The following is a 26,898-nucleotide window of genomic DNA, read 5'->3' on the forward strand; positions in this document are numbered from 1 at the left end:
TTTAAATAGAAGTTCTTAAAAAAAGATTATTAGCAATGAAAAAAAAAATACTGAAAATGACGTATGTACAATTCTACACTTTCAGGCACAGACCTTAAATTGTAAGGAAGGCCTTGTAATAAAGGTGCAATTGCCCATCTTTTTCTCTCCACAGTGGAGTTAACAGTCTCTTTTGGCATACTAGTGAGATTGGTTTTCATACAGTATTTATAAGGTCATCAACGCTAACCAACGTCAAGGCAGTACAGTTATTTAGAACAATTCCCCTTGGCGGAAATGCGCCTCTCTTATTTTCCCCCATTTTATTAACCTATTCCGTCTTTGTTTGAAGCAAAGGAATTCCTTCATGAGCACGGTTCAGTATCTTTAGATAAAAAGAACAGAAGGCTTCTCCTAGGCCATTTGCCACTGTATGATAATTTGCCCCCCAATATATTGAGGCTTAAGCATTTAAGCAGTTGTGTGTGTGTGTGTGTGTTTAATTAAAAAAACCAAGTTAGAACAGTTACCATACCCAAGCTGAGCATACACAGTCTAAGTGTCTGAAGCAAGATGTTTGTTGCTTTTGTAGATAAAGCTATTTTGTTACGCTGGATCCTCTCGGGATGTTCTCTTCTCTTCAGCTTTCTCAAGATCTCTCAAGGAGAAGGGACTCGAATGCGGAACAACCCTTGCTGGAGCTGCAGTCGGAAGAGCTTGCAGTTCGCAATACGCAAAGCTGCACATCCAGTACGACGAAGATCCGAAGGGAACAGCGGCTTTGTGTGGTGCCAAGTCCCAGTACTTCTTTTAAACTCTCGAACGTAATCATAGTTGGTTCCTATCACAAAAGACATTTATTGCTTTAGGATGCAACAGCATTTTAAAAGCAGCTTTACCCAATAAAACCAATTACCATTCCTAAAGAAAGCACATGGGCAAAGGGTGGGCGGGTGGTGAATTAAAAAACAAACATGCAAAAGAAACGCCAATCCGATAACGTTTTGCATCTTATACTTTGTTATTCTGAGAAGGTCTATTGCAAAAATAAGTAGCCTTTCTCACCTTACTTACGTGCCACATTTATACTCCACAGGGGTCATTTTGTAGAAAAAGAGTTGGAGGAACTCATTAGCATAACTCATTAGCATATGCCATGCCCTTTGCCATCACCATTAGCATGACTGATTTGCATATGCCACACCTCCTGATATCACCTATCCTGGCTGTTTTGGACCCAATCGTGGCCATGCAGGGCTGAAATTGGGCCCAGAATGGCAAAAGGGGGCTGAAAATGGCCGAAAAGGGGCCCAAAATGGTCAGGATCGGGCCACTGCTGAACAGGAGAGTGATCCACCACCCGTCAGAGGCCCGATCCGGGCCGTTTCAGCCCCAATCCAGGACGAAATGGGCCCATAATGGCCGAGAGTCAGGTGGGTGGGGCCACCTGACATGTGACCTCTTTGGTGAACTGCCGGAACTGCATTCCCCCTAGAAATGAGCCCCTCGAATTGAGCCCTTTCTGTATCTACCACGACTGCAAAAGGCTAAGAAAACACTGAGTATCTAGAGCCTGACAGTTCAAGGAAGGCCTGTTTAAAAACAGGACTAAGCAACATAGGAGTCATTCAAATACCAAGAATACCTTTCCCCCTTTAAGACAGAAGGTCTATAACCACTGAGCTTGTAGAACTTTAAAGAAAAACCCCAAAGGCCCTGATACAATGTATGAGGTGCTTAAGGGGAGAGCTTGGAGGCTTACAGAAGGTATGCTACTTTGGCATCTGACTCATCCTTTTGGGAAGCTGCCAGAGGGATGGCTCACAATGGCATTACGGGAGACAAACGTAACTTCTAACCTGTGTCAAGGTCTCCAATCACATAAATGCTAGCACCAATGGGCACCGCTCCATACACAAACGAAGAACTAGCGGGGATGCATAAGTTCTGATCACTCAAGTAGATCCACCTGCAGGAAAAAGGAGCATTGAAAGTGTGACCAGCGTAATTTGTGCAATGAAGACACACGTGTGTAGAAGATACCTGTTGCACACCTTTGCATACACAAGACAAACATATACAACTCCAAGTACAAAGTGTAACGGGATTTTATTTTAAGAAAATCTTCCAAGGGTAATTCAACATCAATCTGTTGTGCTTACATAGAAGCAAGTCCTGTTGAATTCAATCCGACTTTCTCTTAAGAAAGCATGTTTAGGACTGCAGCCTTACTGCAACTGTCCTTTGGACTGCATTTGCTAGGGAGCAATCCTAAGCACGTTCTCTCAGAAATTAGATCTCATGTTACTCAGCAGAGCTGACTTCCAGGAAAATGATCTTAGGATTGCAGTCTCAAAGTCTTCACTCCCTATAGCTCTATGTTGCACCTGCTAGTTGTACCAGAATCCTTTGCTATGTTTCCTGGGCAGAGTACACAAATGCGGGAAGGACTGCAAGTGTGTAGAAGGTTTGTACTTTGCTTTTCTAGAGATAAGTGGTGCTAAATTGGACACTGAACAGTACAAATTCAGATTTCAGTGTTTCTCTGATCATTCCGACAGAAGATCTGGATTTACAACTAGGGGACTTCAGAAATATCGATGGCATCTACCATCCATAGCGTTTGTACCTGAACTACCAATCTTGTAAAACAGCACCCTCTTCTGGTTACCAGAAGTAGTTGTGGTACTGCAACCAAAGATGGTGGTTACTGAACACAAACATGATTTTAAAATACTTTGGCACCACTGGGCAATCTTTTGAAGCATTGCCTCCAAGAGTAAAAACAGCAACACAGGACCAAATTATATAAACTATGCCAATATAGGTATAGAGCAAGTCAGATTTAGTTTAAACCTAACTACAGGCATGCATCAATCAACTTCACTTTCAGTACAAGGAACTTATTCCACCACTTCAAAAAACTTTTTCCACAAATACAACAAGATGCATCTGAACGGGGCAGATCCACAAGTGTCTGGCACTGCAGCCCCTACCATTTACCGTGTAAGGACCATAGATAGCAGGGCTAGAAAAGACCTCTATCTGGGACCTTAGTGAGCTGTTTCTTATCAGAGCACTTTGGATTGGATCCGGCCAGCTTTTTGAACCACTCTTTCTCAATTCCCCTCGTTACTACAACCATTGTACCAGATGGCTTTTGTCCATGCTAATCCCCTGTTTCTTTTTTGGTGGTCAAAGGGTACACCTGCCCTCTTTCTTCTAGAAAAGAGAGTTATGGTAAATAGCTAAACCAACAGAGGAATCCCACCATAATCACCATAAACACCCAATGCTCGGTTATATGGACCAATCTCAGTGTTGTTATAGCATTATTACACTTTATTGGACTTACCTGAGATTTATACAACCTAGCATTATTCTGTGAACTTTTAGCTACACTGGTGTGATGTGTATTGATGACTTTAATTCTTAAGATTTTTTATATACTGATTTACGCTTGCACTTTGTCATTTTATTGGATTATTGGTGGTCCATATATCCAATAATTGAGTGTTTGGAACAGATTTAAAACTTTTTATATTACTCTGTAAACTATTGTCAACGTTGGCTGTGATGTGCACTGGGGATACTATTCCTAGAATATTTAATTGTACGTAAGAATATTCATTTTTCTTTACTCTATTTTGTATATCAGTTTGTCCTGTGCTTTAGTAGTTAGTGGGATTCCTCTTTGTCGGTTTTTCTCCTTCTTTCAAGAACAGAAAATCTGATTAGATCAAACAATTGCTGATTAAAGCAACTGTTGAAATTCAACAGTTCTTTAAAATTAATGCTACACTGGGGATATCACAACATATTCCGTGGCATTAGTACTATTTAAATTAAATTTCAAGGGATAAAAAGGGAGAGCAACCATATTATGAAAAGTCACTGTAAATAAAGCTGTAGAACAAAGAGTTCATTGAAAAGACAACTCTGCACTGACTCTGTTTTTAGTGAAAGGAATCTAATTTCCACAGCAAAACTCTCACCTTTTAAATTCATCGTGATAGAATTCTGATTTGCAAGTCACCATTTCGCTGGACTGGTTATCATCTCGACTTCTCACTCCACCAAAGACATAGAGCTCTGAAGCCACACCGCATGCCACGGCTCCAAACCTAATAAATTAATATTTTTATTTAGGAATAGCATATGCAATAAAACTATTAAAATTAACAAACTGTTCCAAACCCAGCCAGAGAATAAAAACAGCATACACATTTAGCAGACAGGAGGAAGCATTAAGTGCTCGCGTTGCTACTCAGTGTCAAGTGCTAAGCAAAATTTGACACAAATATTAATTAACCAGAATTAGCTTTAAATTTATTGTGTAAATAGAAAGGTTTTTAAATCACACATATGACACAGAAACTTGCTACACTTGGACTGCAGGCTTTCGAAACCTGAAAGTTTCCAATCATGCTGTGGGAGCACAGCTGCGTGGGGGTGAAGGGCTGAAGCACACAAGCACAACCAAACAGCTTTATGTGCATCATATAGGAATGCAGCAACTGAGTTAAGGAAGGGCTGCTACTCACAGATGCCTCTTTATTGTGAAGATGTGTAAGGACATGTGTCCCCTTTTTGTTAATGACATGCTTGAAGAGCTATGAGATGAAATAAGTTTCTTTTGAACACATTACCAACCTTCTCTCTTTCAACGGACAAATAGCGGTCCACTGCTGGGTTCTCGGGTCGTAACATTCAACAGATTCAAAAAGTTTGCCGTATGAACCACCGCCCATTGCATAGATCTTCTTTTTCATAGCTGCATAGCAACCAATCTTTAAAAGAAAATGTAGCAGCTGTCATGTACAATAATAAACTTGAAAAACATTTCACTTACATGAGATAGAACAGCAACCCATTCTTAAACCAAACAACGTAAAAAGAAGCAGTTTCCCTTTAAGGTTAATCACATATTAGGAAAAGAGAAAAATGTTTGCTACTTTGATATGCACTGATCAGCAGAGCTGCTAAAGTATACTATCCCTAATAGCATCTACACAAGAATACAGCAGCCAGTAGGATAAATCCTTAGAGAACAGATTGCTTAGCTGAAGAACGCTTGGCTTTAGTGCCTTGTAATCAACGCTGCTCTTCTGGAACTCAACATGGCTCTGTATCTCTTTGACATCTATTTACCTTTCCATCCGGCCTGGTAAAGAGTTCCACTCAACAAAGAGATGCCACTTATCTCATTTTGCATTTCTAATGCACCAATTCCCAACGACGCTAAAACGGGAGCGGGGAGGGAACATCTGAGTTAAATTCCTCGAGAACACCAGTTGCAGTGGTTTCCACTGACATAAGCCGCTTGAAAAAACTGGAACGTAAAATTTCTGGGAACTTTTGAGCTAAGGGTGAGCAACTACAATTACTGCCCCCACCCCCATGCAAGAAAAGGTAAGCGGGGCAAATCTGAATAGCACCATCTGCTACAAGCACCCCCCCACACACACACACCCCTAAAAACTCTGGCATAAACATTTCAGAGGACTGTCATGTCCACAGCCAAGAGAAGACTCGCTCATCAAGTCAACCTCCATTCTTGACCCTCCAGGAAACCCTTGCTGCCCGTGCTACAGTACTGCAAGCCAGCTTTGGGCAGGCTGTTGTTAGCTAGCATAGAGGTAAGATACACAGCATCAGATGTTGCGTTCTCGACTCTTTAAGGTGTAAAACGGGGCTTATCAATAACATACCTCACAGAGATGTGAGTACGAACAAGCGCAGCACAACAGCTGTGACAGCAAACTGACCCAACAAATCCCTGGTTCAAATCCAACCTCAGCCACAAAGCCACAGCCCTCAAGGAAGATGCTCTCTCAATCTTAGCCTTATATTTAAAATATGGGGACAGCAACTCTGGCCTACCTTATAGGCTTTCTGTAAGGATTATTGAGACTTTTAAGGCACCCCCCCCCAATCTGCATACATAAAGTCATGCAAGTTGTTCTCAAACTACTGAGATAAGAGCTCAAAGTCTTTCATGTCCATGAAGAAAAGCAGGAGATAAACACGAACTCAGATGCTGTAAAGTACTTGATATATTAAAGGCAGAAATGGGGCTTAAGGGCCTTGGGGAAACCAAGCAAACGATCAGATCTCTGAAACATGAAAGTGTGTTGTTGTTGTTTTAAACTCCTACCTTCCTAATCATGGTCAGGTCCGGCTGCTTTGTCCAAGTCCTATTATAAATGTCGTAGGACTCCATGGAGATGAGCTCCCGCTCTCCGTCCTCGCCTCCCAGGACATATAATACACCATCGATCTCCACCAACCCAAAGTTGTGCCGTGCCTATTAGAGAACAAGGAAGTAATTTTTTTTTTAAAAAAATAGAAATTTGCTTTGGCAAACTTAATGTAATTTTGTGAATTAGGATAACGACAACGGCCACACAAAGATATGATCAATGTAAAATTCAACTTGGTTTAAGGTATGCGTGCCACTAATTTATTTAGATATCGATGCCCTGCTTTTGTCCCCAGAGTGGCTTACGGCATTCTGCCCTCCTTCACTTTATTCTCACGATAACCTGGGGAGGCAGGTTTGGCTAAGAATGAGTAAGCGGTCCAAGGTCACGCCGCAAGCCTCCATGGAATTTGAACCCGCGTCTCCCACATCCCAGTCCAACACACGAACCACCGCATCACAGTGGCTCTGGAAGGCAAACCTGCCTCATTCATTGGTGTCAGAGGGCTCCATGAATTCGTATCTGGATCATACTTCTCCCCAGAATTTAAAGTGGCTTTGTTATCATCTTGACCTCCGAGTACAAACAGGAACCCTTCTGGAAAACAGAGAGCACACACAAAGATTTCAAAATTCAAGCGGCATCTTGAAAAAGGCATCAGGCTGGTATAAAGTTTTTAAATATCAGGCGTCAAGTATCTGGCCTGTTACAAGTCAGCCTTGGTACTCTTTCCTTTTTGCTACTTAGTCAGGGCCAACGAGACAGGCCAAATTATCAGTAACGAAAAGCAGAATATGACATTTGGCCTTATGACCACCAGTTACACATTTAAACTAGGAGGGGCTCTGTCCTGCATTTGTCAGGAGAACAGACAGAGCAATGTTCCATTGACATTCTATAGTGGCGCATTCCTTTAAAAAAAAAAAATCATGTTGACCAGGTTTCTACCTAACAGCATTTCTAAGGCTGCAAGAATACTTCATAACTCTGAGTTTTACCATATATTTTTTTTAAAAATCAATTCTGATTGAAGTCTTTCTTAGAAAGACACTTGTATGCTCTTATATAATAGAACATAGAAAGGAATGAGCATGCAATTTTTCAATTGCAAGTTCAGACAAACAACTTTTGGCAAGTTCTATAATGCAGGTATAATATGTCCACAATCCAAAGAAGCTAGTGCACGCTACATGAATGTAAAGTGCTTCTTAGCAGCAGTTCCAGGGAATGCTGCTCTGGACAGTCCTTTTTGGGATAGGAAGGTGGCATTAAGCGAAGGACTGAATGGTCCAAATGTAAATTGGGCCTGTTATATAAAAATCTAAACGGGGCCACAGTTATTGCTCCATGCTTGAACTTTACTTAGCCAAGGATTCTTTTCCGATTGGTTTCTTCTCATTTTCCTAAGTGATGACAATCCCGAATAGCTATAAAATCTATTTAACTTTGTAGACTAGGTAATGACGTTAGGCTTTGTCCCTCTTGCTTAAGAGAAAAGTATTTGCTTACCAGCTGAAAGTACTCCATGATTTATCCTGGGTGAACTTATAGGGGCCAGATCTATCCAGAGTTGTCTGTTAGGATCATAGAGAGGGCACATACATCGCACTGCTGCCGATGGCTTTCGGGAACTAAAATAAAGAGGAAGGGCACAAATCAGTTCACCACTGTAAGACTATTTTCAATTGCGTGTTACTAAAATAAGCCAGCGTGTGCCTGTCAGCAATATACTGATGACACTCAGCTCTACATTTCTGGAACTAACCCCCTCCCCAGATGCAGTTGTCTCCGTATTGTCTGGATATGGTAGTACAAGTGAATAAGGGAGAACAAACTGAAACCTAATCCAGACAACACAGGAGATTCTTGCTGGTAAAGCTGACATTCTATATGAGAATTGCTTTTCTGTTCTAGATTTGAGTAAGATTATCCTTGGATGAGCAGGAAAAAAAGCTTGGAGCCCTTTGCTCTTTGAGAAACATATACAAGTTGTGGATGTGAGCTGAAACTACATTTGGTTAAGATGATATCCTCCCTTCTGGATTCAGGTCATCTGGTTACACTGAGCTTTGTGACCATAACCTCAAGGCTGGATTACTCAAACATACCCAACACAGGGATTACTTTGGAGATAGCTTGGAAGGTTCAACTGGTTTAAAACGTCATGTCTACCTGTTTGTGGACTGGGGCGAGTTGCCTTGAGCACATTCCTAAAGCTGTCAAACTGCATTTGGTTCCTGCCCAGTGTGGGGGAGGAGGTTGGACCAAGAAGTATCACCTAATACTACAAAAAGTGCTTTTTTTGGTGTATTCTATTTGTGACTACTGAAATCAGATTTACCATTTGAAGACTAAAGGTTTCTTTTATTCAGTTAATATGTGGGTTTCCTTTATTCTACTAATACGTTTTCATAATAAAGTGGCATGCCTTACACATTCAGATAATACATTAGAACTCAACAAAAATATTCCAAGAACATGCTGCTATTCATTTCTGTGGACTTAGTTGCAAGAGTAGTTTAGACTACAGATGTAAAATTTCTGGAAATTTTGAAGCCGTGGTCGGTGGGAGGATTTCCCCTAGCAGGAAAAAAAACCCAAGACATCTTGGGAAAAACTGAAATAAATGCAATACCTGTTTTCTTATAAAATCTACATATAGTGTCTACATAAAATGCATAACAGACTAGCATATAATGCTGGACTATTTGGCAAATATATGAACTTAAATAAACAACTGCCCATACATGCTCATGATCTGTGGTGGCCCCCACCTTATGGAACAGCATGCCTGAGGTGGTCACGAAGGCTCCCACTCTACTGGCTTCCCACAAACTATGCAAACAGCATTATTCAGGAGGGCTTCTTAAAAATAGGCAATAGGACTGTGTTGTAATGAAATGGCTCTGAGAGATGGTTTAGAAAACAGATAGGGACTGTAGAATCTACTACTGTGTATTTTCTGTTGCTGTAAGTATGCTCCTATGGTAGCCCTGTGGTGCAGAGTGGTAAGTTGTAGTAGTGCAGCCCAGGCTCTGCTCATGACCTGAGTTCGATCCCGGCGGAAGTCGGGTTCACGTAGCCGGCTCAAGGTTGACTCAGCCTTCCAAGGTCAGTAAAATGAGTACCCAGTTTCCTGGAGGTAAAGTGTAGATGACTGGGAAAGGCAATGGCAAACCACCCCGTAAAAAGTCTGCCAAGAAAACGTCGTGGTGCGACGTCCCCCCATGGGTCAGTAATGACTCGGTGCTTGCACAGGGGACTGTATGCTCCTACTGGGTAGTCTCCATGTCATTTAATATAGCATGTTTGGATCTGTATTTGGATTTATGCTCGTTTTTCACATTTTTGACTTACACTGTGTAATCCAACTTGAGCCTCAGTAAGAAAGGTGGACTACAAATAACATAACTAATAATGGAGGCAATCTTACATGAAAATATAGAAACTACATATTTTAGGGTAAACACCTTCAGAAACATTTCACTCATTCTGAAAGAAAACATACTTCATTGGAAGTTTTTTCCCCAGTGTTTGCCAAAATTCCAAATTTTCCATTGGAAAAACTGTCAGTCTTCAGAAAAACATGGGTTTTTTCCTACAGCTGTTCCAGTTTCAAGCTTAGACATATTATTCTAGTGCTATTATATGCTTTAAAAGAATATTATCTATGTAGAACAAAGCCATGTTAGCAGGAAACTGTGAGCCAATGGTTACAATAAATTTTCAAATAGAAACAAAAAGGGGCTGTCTTTATTGTACTGTCTGTGAGGACAAGGATTATAAAGAGTGCTTGCCGCATTCAGAGGTTATATACAATGACTGAGAGGAGTCATTTGTATATGTACTGAAACTAGAAAGCAGTTTCAGGCCACACTGTGATTATGCCTCAGGAACACCTCAATCTCTGGCCAATTCATGGTTTCACATACTAAGAGGAAATTATGACAACTTAGAATCAAAGCTGGAGAGACCTCCAGGGGCATCTAGTCCAACCCCCTGCACAATGCAGGAAATTCACAACTACCTCCCCCCACCCCCCGTGACCCCTGCTCCACGCCCAGAAGATGGCAAAATACCATCAGGATCCCTAGCTGAACTAGCCTGTGGAAAATTGTTACATGACCCCAAGGTCAGGTAGCATTACCCTGGGCATGTAAGAAGGGGCCACAAGAACTAAGCACTGATGTAACTTAAAAGAATATTCACAGTATATATGTTCAAGGCACAAACGCCTTTACTTAGAAAAGGGTGAGGGAGAAAGAAGCGCACTCCAAAATTTTCTCGAGTTTATAGTATTGAAAGGTTTTTTTAAAAGAAACAGCAAAAATAGCCATAACACAGCCATAACAAACAGAGCCAGTTTGGTGTAGTGGTTAAGAGTGCAGGACTCTAATCTGAAGAATCAGGTTTGATTCTCCACTCCTCCACTTGAAGCCAGCTGGGTGACCTTGGGTCAGTCACAGCTTCAAGGAGCTCTTTCAGTCCCACCCACCTCACAGGGTGCTTGTAGTGGGGATAATAACAACATACTTTGTAAACCGCTCTGAGAGGGTGTTAAGTCGTCCTGAAGGGCGGTATATAAATCGAATGTTATTATTATTATTTTAAAGTACAGTACAGTTTTGAAAACTAACCTATAAGACATTTAACAAGCCTTTGAAGTTGACTCTGAACTACACCTTTCCCCCTCCCAAAATCTTTAACCGCTCCTACTTGCTGCCGTAATTTGAAACGGTGTGTCTGAACAACTTACACTCTTTCTTCGCCACCAACAGTCACAATGCACTCTGAGTACCCTCTGGGTTTAAAGGAAGCCAGCATCGCCTCCCCTTGCTGTGGTGGCGTGAGTGGAATGTTGTTACATTCTTTGACAATCTCCCGTACCAACGGCTCGCTCATCATTTGCTCACGCAAGTAAGCAGAGTCCAGCCCAGATACCCATACGGCTGACATAACATCCTTCATATGAACCTGAAAAGGCAGGAAAAAAAAAACATTTCAAAACACAGTTACAAAACAAAAGAGACATGTTAGCACACAGCTTTAAGGAAAGTTTACTTTTTAGACTCCATGTCTGCGCTAAAGCTACAGATGTTAGCACTGGGGAAGGAGAACAAAAAAGCACTGGCAAGAAGTGGGAATGAGAGCATAGGCAAGGCTTTAGGAATAGCCAGGCTTGTGTATCTGTTGCAATTCTGCAGAACTGCAAAGCGTTATGCTTAGAGAGAGCTTCCTAATCATGACAATTCTCCCCTCTCCCCCCCCAAGCTAGCACATTCCTAGCTTTTATGGCTGGGAAGATGAAGTTGGAAGGGTGTTAATGAATGCTGGGGAGGGAAGTCGGCATGGTGTAGCCCGATCTCATAAGCAGGCTCGTTACTTGGACCACCGAGGCAGACTCTGCAGAGGAAGGCACTGGCAAATCCCCTCGGCTTCTCATTTTCATTGAAAGACCCTTGCTGGGGTCACCATAAATCTGTTATGGATTTGTCAGCACATATGTATGTAACAAATGTGGAATGAAATCTCAGAAGTCAAAACCCTGTTTGAATTAAAATTTCCGGTGGTTGGGGCAGGATAAAGGCTCTCTTAAACCCCCCCCCCCACAAATAGCAATGCCAGAATTAAGCAAATTAGCAAACCTTCCCATGTACAAAATAAAAGATGGAAATCAGCTCAATCTTTTGAATTAACATAGGCTAGGCACATCTTTCTCTCGCAGTTTTGCACAGTATGAAGTTCTGTGTTTCTGTCCCCTGACCTTTCTTAATTCAGGATCATGGGAGATCCATCTAAGGACCGCTTCAAAAACATGTCTTTCATTTCCAACATTGAGCTTCTCCAAGGACAACACTTCTTTTAATTTCTGAGGATTCAGTTCCAGGAACTCCTCTGAACTGCTGACGTCCCGGAAGTGCGTTTCCAGGTATTCAGAAGCCAGGTAATGAACATGACGCAAGCAATAGTGCAATGCAAAGTCCCGGATTCCAATACAGTTCTCAGCAGCAATGCAACCCTCTAGGAACTCGCAGCACAGGGTTTTTAGGTCCGTAAGCAGCAAAAGGTCAGCAGCTTGCACGACATCCTGGATGGTGTCTTCATTTAGCTTGATCTGCAAAAATGAGGGGTTTTTTTTCAAGATTATAACCAGAGAAGTGAACAAGGATGCTACAAGAACTAAATATCAAGCGATGACATTCTTGTTCATGCAATGCTGTGTGTACGCACCGGCCACCAACGGCACACGTACCTAGGATACGAAGTCACCCCCGAGTGCTGTGACTTCTTGCATCGATTACTGGTCACACTACTGAAATGTGATTGATGAGCAGAAGTTCTAAAATGGGCCACACAAATTCACAGAGGACAGGTCTGTCCAGGACAGTTGGCCAAGACTGCTAACTGGAACCTCTAGGTTCACAAGTACTATGCCTCTGAACTCGTTGCTTGGGAATAAGCGACCGGGAAGAGATGCCATGCTCAACGCAAGGGCTTCTCTGAGGCATCTCACTGGCCACCAGGAGGCTGGGACAGAGTTATCCTTGGGTCTGATCCAGCATGATTCCTCATGCCCTTCCTTTTATTTTTTAAACTACAATCTCTGTGATCCAACAGCAATTTTTTGGAAGGCATAATAAACCAGCATCAGTCTGACCTTAAATTTTTGTTTAAGAGCATAAGAAGTGACGTCACGGAACAGACCAAGATGCACCTCGCCCAGCATTATCTGCAAAAACCCCATCAACCAGCAAATATTCCCTGGTCCACAGGAAATTAAACCCTCCTGTTCTCCCATCTGCCCACTGAAGAGGTGGAGGCATGTCAGTTACAATCAGAGTTTCTCAAGCAGAAAGATCAATTAAATTGAACTTTGACAACACAAACCTGACCACTGAAGATGTAGTCCAATATCTCTTTCATAATTTCCACAGATATCCCTTCAAGTTCGATTTTATAAGTTGAGCCATCGTCCTTGGGCGGGTTATAGTTCAGCTTTGTTCTGGAATTTTAAAAAAATGAGGATTACTTTTTTCAATGATACGCATACACAGTCAATGAAGAATCCAAGACAGCTGCAGACCACCAAAAGACATTCACAGGTTTCAGAATGGATCAATTCTCATCTATAAACTCTCAAAGAAAGGTAACATCATCATCAACAACAACATTCGATTTATATATCGCCCCTCAGGACAACTTAACACCCACTCACAGCGGTTTACAAAGTATGTTATTATTATCCCCACAACAACAATCACCCGGTGAGGTGGGTGGGGCTGAGAGAGCTCTGAGAGAGCTGTGACTGACCCAAGGTCACCCAGCTGGCTTCAAGTGGAGGAGTGGGGATTCAAACCCAGTTCTCCAGATTAGAGTCCTGTTGCTCTTAACCACTATACCAAACTGCCTCTGTAGTACCAAGCCACAGAGAGAGAAGACTGGTAAGTTGGTAGTTGTCCAGAGCACAGCCTATCATGTTGGTTCCATTAAGAAATAAGAAATGATGCTAATTTGAATTATAATCTTATTTCATGCACATAACCTACAATCCATTTGATTTTACAAGGTTATACAAAAGCATTCCAAACAATAGAAAAGAGCAAGAGTCCAGTAGCACCTATAAGACTAACAAAACCTGGGGTAGGGTTTGAGCTTTCATGAGTCACAAAACTTCTGGACTCTCTCTTTTCTACTGCTACAGACAGACTAACACAACTACCCGTCTTGATCTATTCCAAATGATGGCAAGAATAAAGTTTTCCATTTTTTTAAAAAAAAGATGAACTAGAATAACCTTGGTCTGATCCAAAAGCAATTGTCTGGACCATGTATCCATTGAGACCTGTCATCATCCTATCTTGTCAGGATGTGCTGCTTCTATCAGGGTACCCCTCAGTTGTCATACCCTTCCCCAGTTTGTGGAGAGGCCCACCAAACCCCAACCTGAAAGAGCTTCCACTGCCAAGTGAAAACTGTCCTGTCCAGAAGAGCATCTGGGCAGGGGGAAGCAAAAAAAAACCCACTCGTATAGCAACAAGCTTATTTTTTGCTTTTGAAATACTCCCCTTCATTTCCGTTTAGGAATGAAATTGGCAAGACAAGCTGGCTGCCTGTGAAGAGAATGGATTCCAGCCTTGAAACAGCTGACTACATGGGAGCAAACAGGAATAAAAAGCATAGCTCGCAATTTTAAGTAGTAAATTTATGGGGGGGGTGACACAGGCCCCCCACTTATAAAGACTGGAGGAATGGGGAGAAGCACCATGTTAACAGGATTTCTCAGCAACGAAACCCAGAAGAGGAATCTTACTAAGAGACTACTTAAGTTGTAGTGTAAAGCAGTTCCCAGGAAATACTCTGAGAAACAGTTAGTGCAGATATGCAATGGGCTACACAGGAGTGCGTAGAGCCATAAATCAAAGGCACCTTTCAAAGGCTTTTAAAAATATTATTATTGGATACTATTTTCTCTTCCCTCTCCTATTAACACCAGAACTCAGGGGCACCCAACCCAAAGAAGCTGATGGGCAACAAGTTCACAACAGACAAAAGGAAGTACTTCTTTGCTCAATGAGTAATTCAACTGTGCAATTCACTATCAGTGGATATAGTGACAGCCATGGGTATCGACGGCTTTAAAAGAACGTTCGACAGATTTGTGCAGGATATATCCTTCAATGGCTACTAGCCAGGAAGACTAAAGGAAACCTCCCCATCCAGAGGCAGTCAACCTCCAAATGCCAGTGCTAGGAGGCAGCATCAGGGAAAGACTTTGGACTCTATGATAGGTCTGCTGACCTTCAAGGGTAACTGGCTGGCATCGGATGATACAGGATGCTGGTCTAGATGGGCCACTGGCCTGCTCCACAGGGCTCTTCTGAGGCTCTTACTGAGCAATGGACCCTTTCGACATTTAATCTCACACGTCAGTATATAACCAGGTGTAAGATGAGCTAATTAGCACCAAGCAATTAGGCTGAGTAATGTTTGTGCACGCTCCTATATATAGATACAAATAAACCACACAATTATGAAACTGCATCTCCTGATCGGGGCAGGTCACTTACCAGACAGGATATGCAAACAGTGAAGCAACGTATCACATATGCAAATCTAATCTGCGGTACACATCCCTCAAGGTAGCAATGAGTCAGCATAAATGCTGTTGCTTAAGGTCATACGAGAGAATGAGGAGGGCTGGGAGAAAAAAAACTCCTGGGGACAAGAGTGGGTGCATCACTCCCTCCCCACATTCTTTTGGAGCTTCATATTACCCCTCCCCATACACACACACACACTGTAGAAGTGATTCGTGAATACACAAATTTTAAAAGACAGGAGTCTGAGGTCACCCAATACTTTCCAGCTCTTACTTCTGCGTAATACCATTATGTCTATAATTTTTTCTCTCAAACTCTTCGTGCCAAGCCAGAGCTAAAGCAAGACTATTTCCCCACATGTAAACACTGTATTAACGTTTGTGAGCTGCCAGTACGCGTCTCCCATGTTAACCCTAATTAAATCTTGTTTAATTATGTTATAAAAGAAAGCCAGTCACCTTACAATGGTAGCTTGGTTTTTTTAATAGCTGAAAACAATTCCCTGCCCGCCCGCGCCCCCCCCATCGTTTCTTAAACCCTACAATCGATTGTGACTTTGGCTTGTGAAAGTTTTAAGGCAGTAAAATTCAAGGACGCATGATGCAGCATTTTTGAGGGCAAGCGTCGTCTCCCTAAAGATTTGTCCTACAAAGAAAAGTACTTTTTTTTTTCCAGGTCACACCCTAGCCCTTTGGGAGAATACATGAAAGATACACATCTCTGCCACACCCTGCATCAAGTGCCAATTCTGTGAAATTTTTGCTTACCTATTTGTTTTCAGGTGCTCTGTACATGATGAGCCAACTTGGAATGTCAGGAAAATAAAAATAAATCTTGCGACATCACAGGACAAAAACTAGAGCACGGTGTCCGCCAACATGGAATTGCCGCTACCACCTATTTATACGTTTTGAATTTTACCACAAATGCACAGGGTCGATGATGCCATCTTCACTGAATGCCCCCAAATGAGATTCAACCCCCTCCCCCAAGAAAATTTTCTCTTTCTCAAAGCACACACCAACACCACTAGCCAGGGCAGATGTACGCGCCTGATATACTGAATTCAAAATCTTCCGATTTTTCTATGCAGCAAAAGGAAAAAAAAGATACCTAATGGAACATCTGTATCCACCTAGTATATTTTAAAATAACATTCCCATGGACTTATTCTAGGTTTCACTGAGGCCAAGTTTCCTGGAAAAACATGGCCTGAACAAAACTCTAAATCTCCAAGCACTTAACAATATTGCTTATCTACTGTACCTAAATGCTTCTAAAAATCTAACTTACATTTTACCCTCAGAAAATTAACTACAAAATACATGTCTTCAATGGTAAAATGTTTTTTCTTTTCAGCAGTTTAAATATTTTAGATCCAATGACACATATACAATCATCTTGGAGCTGAATGGCAATATTTCTGCCATTCAATATTTCTGTCAGCGTCATCCCAAGTAGGGATGAAGAACCACTGAAGAAACTCGAACTTTGGAATCAAACCAGAACTGTCTAAAACCTCTCTATTAGCAGCATAGCAAAGCCTCTATACCTGCCATAACAGCAGGCATCTCCTTCTAGCTGTGCTTTTGGCAGTCATTTTGTTTTCAAAAAATGTGAAGATCAGGTTGATTTTAGTGAAAGAGAAGAACAGTTTAATGCTTGCGCATACAGCACCTTCTAAATCAAAAGGATTTCAATGTCTAACAGTTAATCTTCAAAAACCAAGCAAATGATGCAACAGCTGGTCATTATGTCCCAACATTAGCTCTGTATCTCAATTACAACACTGTAAAAACTTCTTTCCATACCGGGTACCGCCTGAACTGGTAGCACAGTAATTCATCATTCCTAACTCTTCTCTTCATAAAGACTCGTCAAGACTCTCATTTAGTATGATGATTCCATGCCCCCTGACAGCGTCTCCAGAACAAAGTTTTCTCTCTGGTATTTTGTTCTTAGACAGACATGATCCTATAAAACAAAGCAAGCTCTTACTTGAGTAACCTTCCACTCCCTTGACCTCAGATTGACACAGTTAGAAAAACTGCAGGGCTCAGTAGTTCCCAGGGCATAAGTCTTAATAGAATACACAGCTACATAATATATGATTCAATGAGCGCTATCTCTGGGAAGCCTTTCTTTAAAAAAAAAAAAAAAAAGGCTTGAACTCCATATGAACAAAATGTGTTTTCCTGTCCCCAGAATATTCTCCAATGTGGAGGCATTTCATGATACACGCACAATGGTTCCTCAACAGAAACGTAAATGGATTTCCCTAAAGTTATGAAGTCGGAAAAGTTGAGTATCATAGCAGGAAACTTTGGTTGTAAATACAGCCAAAATTAGGGGGGAAATGTGACAAACACTAGTCATGAGTTTGTAGAGACCACTAACAATAGTGGTCTCTACAAAGCAAAGATTTTTTTTAAAAAGAAAGCAGAGGAGCGGCTGAGAATGTCAGTCAAAGCCATATTAGAGACGCAGTGTAAAGTATAAATTCTACGGAAGTCAGCATGACCACGGTCTACAGATTTGCTAGCCTGAAAGATTTGTTTCCCACACTTCCATCTTTTACTATCTTAGGACAAGTAAACCTGATGAAGAGTCCTGGTGGGCTTGAAACCTGTCACAATGTTTTGTGTCAATCAGGTTGTTCCTAGTAAAAGGCATTAGAAGAAACAGACTGGATACCGTTGTACTACCTTTTTATACTACAACGAAAACAAAGCCGGGACTTCGGAATAATTGTGCAGCGGGACAAGACAGAATTATAGAGAGATCAACCAAGAGAGATCAACTACAACCTATCTAAGGTAGTATTTCTTCAAATAAATAAAAATTAGCACCACAAATAAGGACAGAAGGGAAGCTGTCAACACGTCATCACATGAAGAATCGCTTAGCACTTTCATTAACCAAAAGTGCTCCAAGACACCAGTTACTCACCTAGCTAGGTCCTTACGTAAGCTCTGGAATTGATTTTCAATCTCACTCTGTCATTACGACTAAGAACAGAGCAATGCGCCGCACCAAATTTATGCAATGACTAGGGAGCTAGGGAGCCATCAGTCTCTTCACAAGCTTCAATAAAAACAAATTCAAACAATAACCTAACAGGAAGGGTAAGACGCAAGAGATAGCACAGGTGGCCCACACCTTGTTCCACAACAAAGGAAGATGGTTTATCTCTTGTAAAAAAGCCATGAATAAATCTAGAGCTGGCAGCTAGCGTCCCAATTATCTGGAAAGACATTTGTATATAATGAGGAACAAAATTGGGCAATTTAATTTGAGAACAGTTTAAGGGCTAATAAGATGGAAAGGCTACTTAATAAAGAACACCCCCCCCTCTCCCCAATTCCAATGACACAGTTTCAGACAAGTAGTATCATAAGATCCAGTATCCTCTCGACAGGAAAAATATACATACAGATTTACCAGGTGATTAGATGCACATCATGGTCAACTTATCAGGTTGCTAAATTCAGTCACCCACTGAGAACAGGGAAGAAGAGAAATCGTGGCTGACATGACTGTACCAAATATTCTATACTGTTGCATATGGGTTAACAAGAAACTGGGCCAGACCCAATGACTTAGGCAGCACTGGACTGGAAGGGTGGCTGTAGAATTGTGGTCTGGTGGGTCTTACCAGTGAGTTCCTCTGTTTTGTATTTTTGTAAATACTTACAGAGGTTGCCACGACCATTACACATTATTTTCAATAAATGTATTTGGTTGTGATTTTTTTTATGAAAGCATTCCCCCCCCCCCCAAATTTGATATAGAAGTGTTTTTAAGAGAGGGACAAGATCGTACTTCAGTCAATCTTCCAAAATCCCACTTTTGAACTGCAAGCCAAGCAGTCTGATAAGAAACTCATAAAAATCATATTACTCCATGCCTTTGGGCTCTCACAAAGCAGAATCAAGCAAAAAAAAGTAATGCATACCTGAGAATAGGCTGCGTCTCCCTATAGCTGTTCTAATCTTTCCATCCCACATAGACTAACTGGCACACTCTATTATCCTCAGGCTATATAAAATATGCTTCATTTTTTTGGCAAATACTTTAAGCATGGATTTGATATGAGGAGAGACGAATTAATATTTCGGTTTATTGATGTAATTGTAACTGAAATATCTAGATACTGTTTATGCAGAGCAAAACCAACAATTGTATTATACTGGCTACCCTCTGAACTCAGATCTTTATTTTATTATTTACATTCTGCCATCAACATGCATTATGCTTTATCAGTCCTCCAGACTGCAGAACTTTATCCTCTTGGTAACTGCCACTTAAGGCAAAGGATTTTGCTGTGCTGTGCCATTTTAAGTGTCATAGCTGTAAGCAGGCAGCTGACTTTACTTTCATTTTCAGTCCCATTCTGTTCTGTGCCTCAAAATCAATGCGGCTGTCTCTGTGGTCTTCTCACACAGAACAAACCAACAGGTAAAGACCTCAACAAAGCCATACAATTTAGTTATGTTTTACAACAAGCACAATACTCAGAGTAGAATGAAACATACTCTATGCAGAAATGCTGACACACACATACATATATACTAGCACCAGAGCCTGTTGTGTGAAACAATACAATTGGCTCTAGCTGAGGGGCCTTGGGAGGGCTGTGTGCTAGGCTACTGTGCCCAGGCTGCCATGGTGCCACACCTGTGCTGCTGTGCTGCACCGCCATGCCCCGCGGTCACTCTGGTCATTCCCGCTGCCTTTGTGGCCCCTCAGAGGCCTGCTACAGGTGCACCCGCAGGCCCCTCACTGCACCTGCGCCAGTATAAAAGGTGAGTCGTCGCCAACAAGGCTCGCCTTTTATATAGTAGGATTCATAAAGGAAGAGGAATGATTGGTTTCTTCAACAGATATAACAATTCATAGCTGAATTAACATAATATGTTTCTATCTATCTATCTGTATTACATATTATTATACTTTTAGGAGAGTATTTGGATGCTATTGCTACTATACTTAGGAGCTAGCTGTGTTAGTCTGCAGTAGCAAAATAGTAGAGTCCAGTAGTACCTTTAAGATTAACCAACTTTATTGCAGCATAGGCTTTTGAGAGACATAGCTCTCTTCAACAGATGCTTCTGACAAAGAGAGCTGTGGGGCTCTCGAAAATTTATGGTTAGTCTTAAAGGTGCTATTGGATTCTTTACTATTTTGCTACTATCCTTACTATCCTTGCTATTTCCACAATATCACCCAAATACTCTCCGAAAAATACAATAATTCACAGCAAAATAAATACAAGCTCCCAGGTCTGACTCGTTTCAGTACGGGTAAGAGTGAAAAATGAAATCCTGCTCTCAAGTCATAGTTGACTTATGGTAACCTCTGGTGGGATTTTCATGGCAAGAGACTATCAGAGGTGATTTGCCATTGCCTGCCTCTGCAACCCTGGCCTTTGTTGGAGGTCTCCCATCCATTTACTAATCAAGGCCGACCCTGCTTAGCTTCTGAGATCTGATGAGATCAGGCTCACCAGGGCTATCCAGGTCAGGGTGATCATATGCATATTCACTCAGAATTACGAGCCACTGGGGCTTGTTCCCAAGCAACTATGCACAGTATTGCAGCTGTAAAGCTGCCTATGTGGGCCCAAGGGTCCTACCAGCAGATCTTTCCTGCCCTACTACCAGAGATTCATTTAAATAGAAGGTACCAGTTTATTAAGGTACGAAGTTTACTAATTTTCTCATTTACCGAGGCAGCTTTTTAGGCAATCTCATGTCACACAACATAAACTCAGTAACATTCAAAAATGATGTAGTATCTTTTATAAGTAAAGAAAAAAAGACAAGGAGATTTAACCCCAAAAGAGTTGGGTAACCAAAAAGATTGAAAGGGGGGAAAAAAACTTATACATACAAGACCAATGCCAAAACCCAAAAAATAAGTACCAAAATCTTTAATAAATTTCCAAGAATTAAAACTGTATGATTAAAACAATATCACATTGGTTCCATATACATAAGCACCTTCCCTTAGTGTACAAGTTTTTGAACGCATAGGGATGTCATATATACAGGAATCTTACAAATGACCAGGCAGGTACGCAGTACAAGCGCCAACCAAAATAACGTAAGTGTGCAAGTTTTTAGGTTCTTCAAAATCAGGTTGAAAGAAAAAAGAAAGGAAAAAATGTGTTCGGATTCCAGTCTTAAGGCCACATGTCTGAATCCTGTACTGAATGCCCAATAGAGGTTATTACGTGGATTTTGGTTTAGACCAACACCTACCTGCAATTTAAATGGTTTTAAAAAAAAACTCATATGGTCAATTTCTTCTTGTTTTGGACAGAGATGCTGCCAGGAAATTGGAACCTGGGTTGGATTCATAGGAAGAGTTCATGGAAGGTGCCAACAGAGCGGACCCTTCCATACCTTCCCCCTTTCTCAAGCAGCCTGTCCTTTGACCCGAATTTGGAGATCAGGAGCTTCACAAGCAGTAACACAGGACAGGGTGGGTGGGAAACTAGATGGACTTTAGCAAAAGGAAAAATGAAAATATAGTCCTTCTAATGGAGGCAAGTTTTAAGTTCACATGATTCTTTATCAGTGCTCTTCCCCCCCCCCACCCCACACACCTTTGGCAGATTACACGTGTGAAGCTCTCTCACCCAAAATTCAGACATGAGTTTTGGGACAAGTGAAGGAGGAAGGAAGGCAAAGATCTTCTCCATAAACACCTTCCAAGAACTCTTCTGGTGGAGTCCACCACCAATCTGTCGATCAATGGATCATGCATATTTGAAATGAAAAATAGACACCTATGCATCTTTATATTAAAACTATTATATCAGACTGGCTCTAGTGGTGGGAAAAAGAAAAAAAATCAGTTTTTCTAGTGGAAACAAGTTATAAGTTTGCAAGATATACGACTGTTGGAATATCAGCAGGAAAACAGAAGCCTTAAAGGTTATCAGTTCCATTTAAGGTTGAAACTGGTACACTTCTGAGCCTTTGAGTATCAGCTGGGTACCAATTCACAAGACATCACTACTGCCGCTTGACATCAAAGGTGTTGGGAACAAACCACCTGACATCATTTTAAACCAAGCTTTTCTTATGTTTAAACTCATAAAGAGGAATTAACGACTAGCCTATAAACTCAGCCAGAACTATAAAGGATCTGATGAAATGACAGCCGTCAAACAACCAATACTTAACAAAGCTTGTCATAAAAGCCTCTAAAGGCAGCAAAAACCCTTTAATGTAGGTTATATGAAGAGTAATGATTCAATATTCAGTGTCTGCATTGACTCGAAACCACTTATCAAAGCAGACAGAGCTGAAAATAAACCAGTGCCTGAAACAGTGTAGTCAGGCTCTTTCTATCGGTCAGATAGCTGGGGCTTATTAAGCATTTCACCCTGGGAAAGCTATTAATAAAATATTGCTCTCTCTCCAAGGATGTCACTGTGTTTCATGCTATAATACCGGGTGTCAATTTTTAAGCTTAAAGTCACCCACACAGTTTTCAAACAGGCGTATTTTATTTTTTAAAGGCTATTTAAAGCACAGCAAAAAATGGAAACAGAACTACACAAACACACACAGCCATCAACTGCTTCCTGCCAGCCACGCCAATATAAAAACAAAAGCACCTTTTCAGCATACAGAACACAAATCCTCAGAGAAGTTGCTTTCCAATTAGCTGCCAAGCAATCATTTCAAAACCTTTTCCCTGATGAAAAACAGCTCGCCTTTGATCTTTGCAAATGAGCCCGGTGTTTGTCACACTGCACCGGGGGAATGCTGACAGTGCCCTGGGTGAGTAATGTTGGTAAACAAATGATGAGATTTCCTGTATCGCTTTACACCTAAAGAGAAAGAGAACGGAGGCATGCCGTGTGAGCATGAGCAGGCAAAGAAGGAACTTGGCAATAACTTCCCCAAGAACTCGTCCAGATGCTATACGTCTGCTGCACTGGGGGTTGGTCTGAGCCTAGACTTCTGCCTGCCGCTGTGAATCATACAGCAGACTGCACATTCAGAGCGTCATGCTCGCTCCTGTTTATAGCACAAAGAGATTAATATGCTTTCTAAGGAGCTAAGTGAATCAAAGGACATGAAAACCAAGACGGGGTCAGAATGACAGAGCAGAGTTCCAGGCAGTGTATCTACGGGCCTATTTGCTGTGTTTTATGCTTAATACCTCCCTGGACCTTAATATATTCCCTGTTGCTGGGGAAGTGGCAAGAGGAACATAAATAGGGAGGGGGGCTTTCCTTTCAGTTTCTCCTCACATCCCACCTTTCTAGAATATCCTTGGGTTTATCCCCCTGAAGCTTCACTGCCAACTGTAACCAAGCTTTAAGTATGACGTTTCTTCCTTCTGCTGTTTCTCCTCACTGTCCATTTTATATTGTAAGCTCCTTGGGCACAAAACCTGTTTAAGTTGCCTATGCGGCTCTAAGACATTTATATCACTCAGTAAAGTAATCTTGGTTGCTACCTAACCAACTGGGTTGGCAAGAGAGAAGCAAGACAAAGGAAACATTTGACTCCAGGATGAAGCAGCACCTTGCTCTCAGTATTAACAGCTCTGAGATTTACAACTGTTCTTATTCAATTTTTCACTCATGATCAGTGGCGACAGGTCAGGAAAAGGGGCTGGTGCCTGTGTACCCAGTATCTGAAGATGAGAGTACTGACTCTCAAAAGCTTACACTCTATAAATCTTGTTGGTCTCTAAGATGGACTAAAATCCGGCTGTTCTATTGCAGACCAGCACGGCTATCCACCTAACTGTGCCCGGTGTGTTGGCTTTCTGGGACATCTGTTTGGCCACTGTGAGAGACACAATACTGGCCCATATGGACCGCTGGTCTGATCTATCAGGACTACTTCTGTGTTCTTATCTAGTTTCTACCCCCATCTCCCCTTTTCTCATCACACCATCCTTAGAATGACCTTCCTCCAAGGCTTTCATTAATATGATCATGAGGATGCAGTTAGGAATCCAATGGTCAAAATCCTAGGCTTCCACTATTCACACATGACCTGCATATCCTCCACAATGAATGGTTATTAACACAAATAGCGCCATAGGAGCATAGGGATTGGGAAGAACTAACTGGGTGTATTTCTCAAGACTGCTAAAGCTGACTGGTTAAAAATTAGCACTTTTAATCAAGAAAACCGTAAGAAAGATTTCTTTCTATGCTCTAAACGTCAGTTTATGGGCAGGCATGTCAGCAAAAAACTATGCCCATCATATAGCTTTAAAAAGGTGCACGTACCCTGCAATTAAAACAAAAAAGTTTGCTAACCTCATTTCCAGCTGCTGAAAGTCAGGTACGTCTGTCTAATTTGTACAGGGGCTCCAAGCTATCTGGAAAAACATGATTTCATTAACCCTAATGGTATGTATGGGTGGGGGGAGGTTGCATCTTCTCATTGCTTAAAGGGAGACCCATTTTGCACATTCTCAGGAAAATTTTCCTCTCCAGCCAACCGACCTGTGGGAATGCTTGCTAAATGGAACCTTCATGTTCAGAAGCGGTAATCCACTCGAGATACCAAAGACAAACAATCAGGGATGACGTACCACTTTCCTGAGACTTGCGTTTTAACCATCTTCCATACTTGTTGGCTGTTACTGCATACACTAAAGCTGGACTAGATTGGACTTCGGTCCTGGGACTCTTGAGGCGTATTTACTTCTTGCTGAGTAGAAGATACCTTCTGCACATGCTCAAGGCCACCACTTCATTATTACTTCATACGGCTGAACCCTGGGCTCAGTTCAAAATCATCTGAGTTAATGAACAGGGTGCCTTGAGCACATTCACAACAAACCTGCTGCTCACCTAATCAGTAAGCATCAGTGATGGGGGAGGAAGAGATATCCAAACCAGAAGACTTGCAAGAACCCCAGCAACACCTCTTGGCAAACATAAGGCTTCAAAAACATCTTGAAGTGTAAACAAAAAGCACAGGCAGGACTTTTTTTTTCTTTTTCCTTTTTTAGTCAGTGGCAACCCTACTAAATACACATATAAACACTTTGCATTTGAATTCACAACGCAAACACTGCCTTAGAAGCCCCAACCCAATTAGATATGTGAAATTAACTTTCTTTAACAAGTGCATGCAAGGTGTACTTTCTACTGCTAATAAGCAATGAGGCAGTGTAGCATAGCAGTTAGAGTGCCATCCTAAGTTCTGGGCGACCCAGGTTCAAATCCTCACTCTGCCACGGAAGTTTGCTAGGTGACCTTGGGCCAGTCACACACACTAAGACAAACCTACCTCACAGGGTTTCTGTGAAGATAAAATGAAGAAGAGAAAGAAGACATCAAGCTCAGAGGCGCTTCTGATTGTCAATGAACTAAAAACAAAAATTAAAGATTGAGGCATGCACACACATACTCTCCTTTACTTGTGGAGTATCTCAGAGTAAACATTGCCCCAGGCTGATGCTAGCAGTCCAGATACACCTTTACTTTGGAGTAAGCAATGCCCCAGGCTAGTGCCAGCAGCTCAGCTCCACTTTTACCTCAGATGCAGAGGAGTTAGCCGTGTCAGTCTGTAGTAGCAAAATAGAAAAGAGTCCAGTAGCACCTTTAAGACTAACCAACTTTATTGTAGCATAAGCTTTCGAGAATCACAGTTCTCTTCGTCAGATGCAAGATGCATCTGACGCAGAGAACTGTGATTCTCGAAAGCTTATGCTACAATAAAGTTGGTTAGTCTTAAAGGTGCTACTGGACTCTTTTCGATTTTACCTCAGAGTAAGCAATGCCCCAGGCTGATGCCAGCAGTCCAGTTCCACCTTTACCTGAGAGGAAGCAACTCCCCAGGCTGGAGCCCCCTGACCTCCAACCCCATGCCCTGCTATACTTCCCCACCTTGACCTGGGAGCAAGCCTCCCTCCCAAGCCCCGCCGGGCTCACCTGATGTAGGGGCTGGCGGCGGCCAGGATGTTGGTCTGCACCGGGATCTCCTCGCCCTCCAGCACCAGGTGGGCGTCGCAGAAGCGGCCCTCCTCGCGGAAGGAGCTCAGCGCCCGCAGCAGCCGGGCCGGATGCTGGGGGTCCGACACGGCGCTGCCCTGCGCCCCCACAGACATCCCGCCGGCCGGCCTCGCTCGCTCGCTGGCTGGCTGGCGCCGCAGAAGCCGCTGCCGCTGCTTTCCCTCACGGGCCTGGCCCGGGCCTTCCGCTCGCCGCTGCCCTCCCTCAGGCGCGCACGCAGGCCGGACCGCCTCAGCCCTCTGCCGCGCCTCGCCTCACCGCTCGCCCGCCAGCCGGTCCGCCACCATCCTTCCCGGCCCCGGCCCCGGCCTTGACATCATCTCCCCGCGCCGCCCCTCGATCCGCTCCGCCTGCCTGGGAGGAGCCTCCAGGGGGCCGAGCTTCGCGACTCCAGGCCCGCCCGGGCCGTTCCCTTCCTCCGCGGAATAAACGTGTGTCGTTGAGGAAGGGGGGCCAGGCCTTGCCTCCTCGTCCTTTTCCTTTGAGGGGGGCCTTCTGTGTATGCTCAGAGGCTATTGATGGGGGGTGTTGTATATGCTTAGAGGTTATTGATTTGAGGGAGTTCTGTGTATGCTCAGAGGCTATTGATCTGAGGGAGTTCTGTGTATGC

General features: G+C 42.4%; 1 protein-coding gene across 1 annotated transcript; it reads right to left on the reverse strand.

Moving 5' to 3' along the window:
- Positions 1-26,383, reverse strand: GAN (gigaxonin). The gene is made up of 11 exons (XM_055000665.1): positions 26,208-26,383; positions 13,071-13,185; positions 11,947-12,297; positions 10,939-11,156; positions 7,692-7,813; positions 6,667-6,779; positions 6,137-6,286; positions 4,633-4,769; positions 3,975-4,103; positions 1,839-1,948; positions 1-820 (listed from the first exon to the last, which is right to left on the reverse strand). Exons 1-11 carry the CDS (start codon positions 26,381-26,383, stop codon positions 639-641), a joined length of 1,803 nt encoding a protein of 600 aa, XP_054856640.1. The 3' UTR covers positions 1-638.
- Positions 26,384-26,898: the final 515 nt, after the last annotated feature.

Source organism: Eublepharis macularius, chromosome 16, assembly GCF_028583425.1.
Source record: "Eublepharis macularius isolate TG4126 chromosome 16, MPM_Emac_v1.0, whole genome shotgun sequence".
NCBI classification, from domain to species: domain Eukaryota; kingdom Metazoa; phylum Chordata; class Lepidosauria; order Squamata; family Eublepharidae; genus Eublepharis; species Eublepharis macularius.

What these genes read in the sequence shown, in the direction of transcription:
- GAN (XM_055000665.1), bottom strand. Translation starts at nt 26,383, where the DNA reads ATGTCTGTGGGGGCGCAGGGCAGCGCCGTGTCGGACCCCCAGCATCCG. An exon ending in ATGATCCTGAATTAAGAAAG is followed by an intron (nt 11,157 to 11,946) that starts GTCAGGGGACAG and finishes CTGCCTTTTCAG; the next exon opens with GTTCATATGAAGGATGTTAT. An exon ending in GTTGGTGGCGAAGAAAGAGT is followed by an intron (nt 7,814 to 10,938) that starts GTAAGTTGTTCA and finishes TCTTTATTTTAG; the next exon opens with TTCCCGAAAGCCATCGGCAG.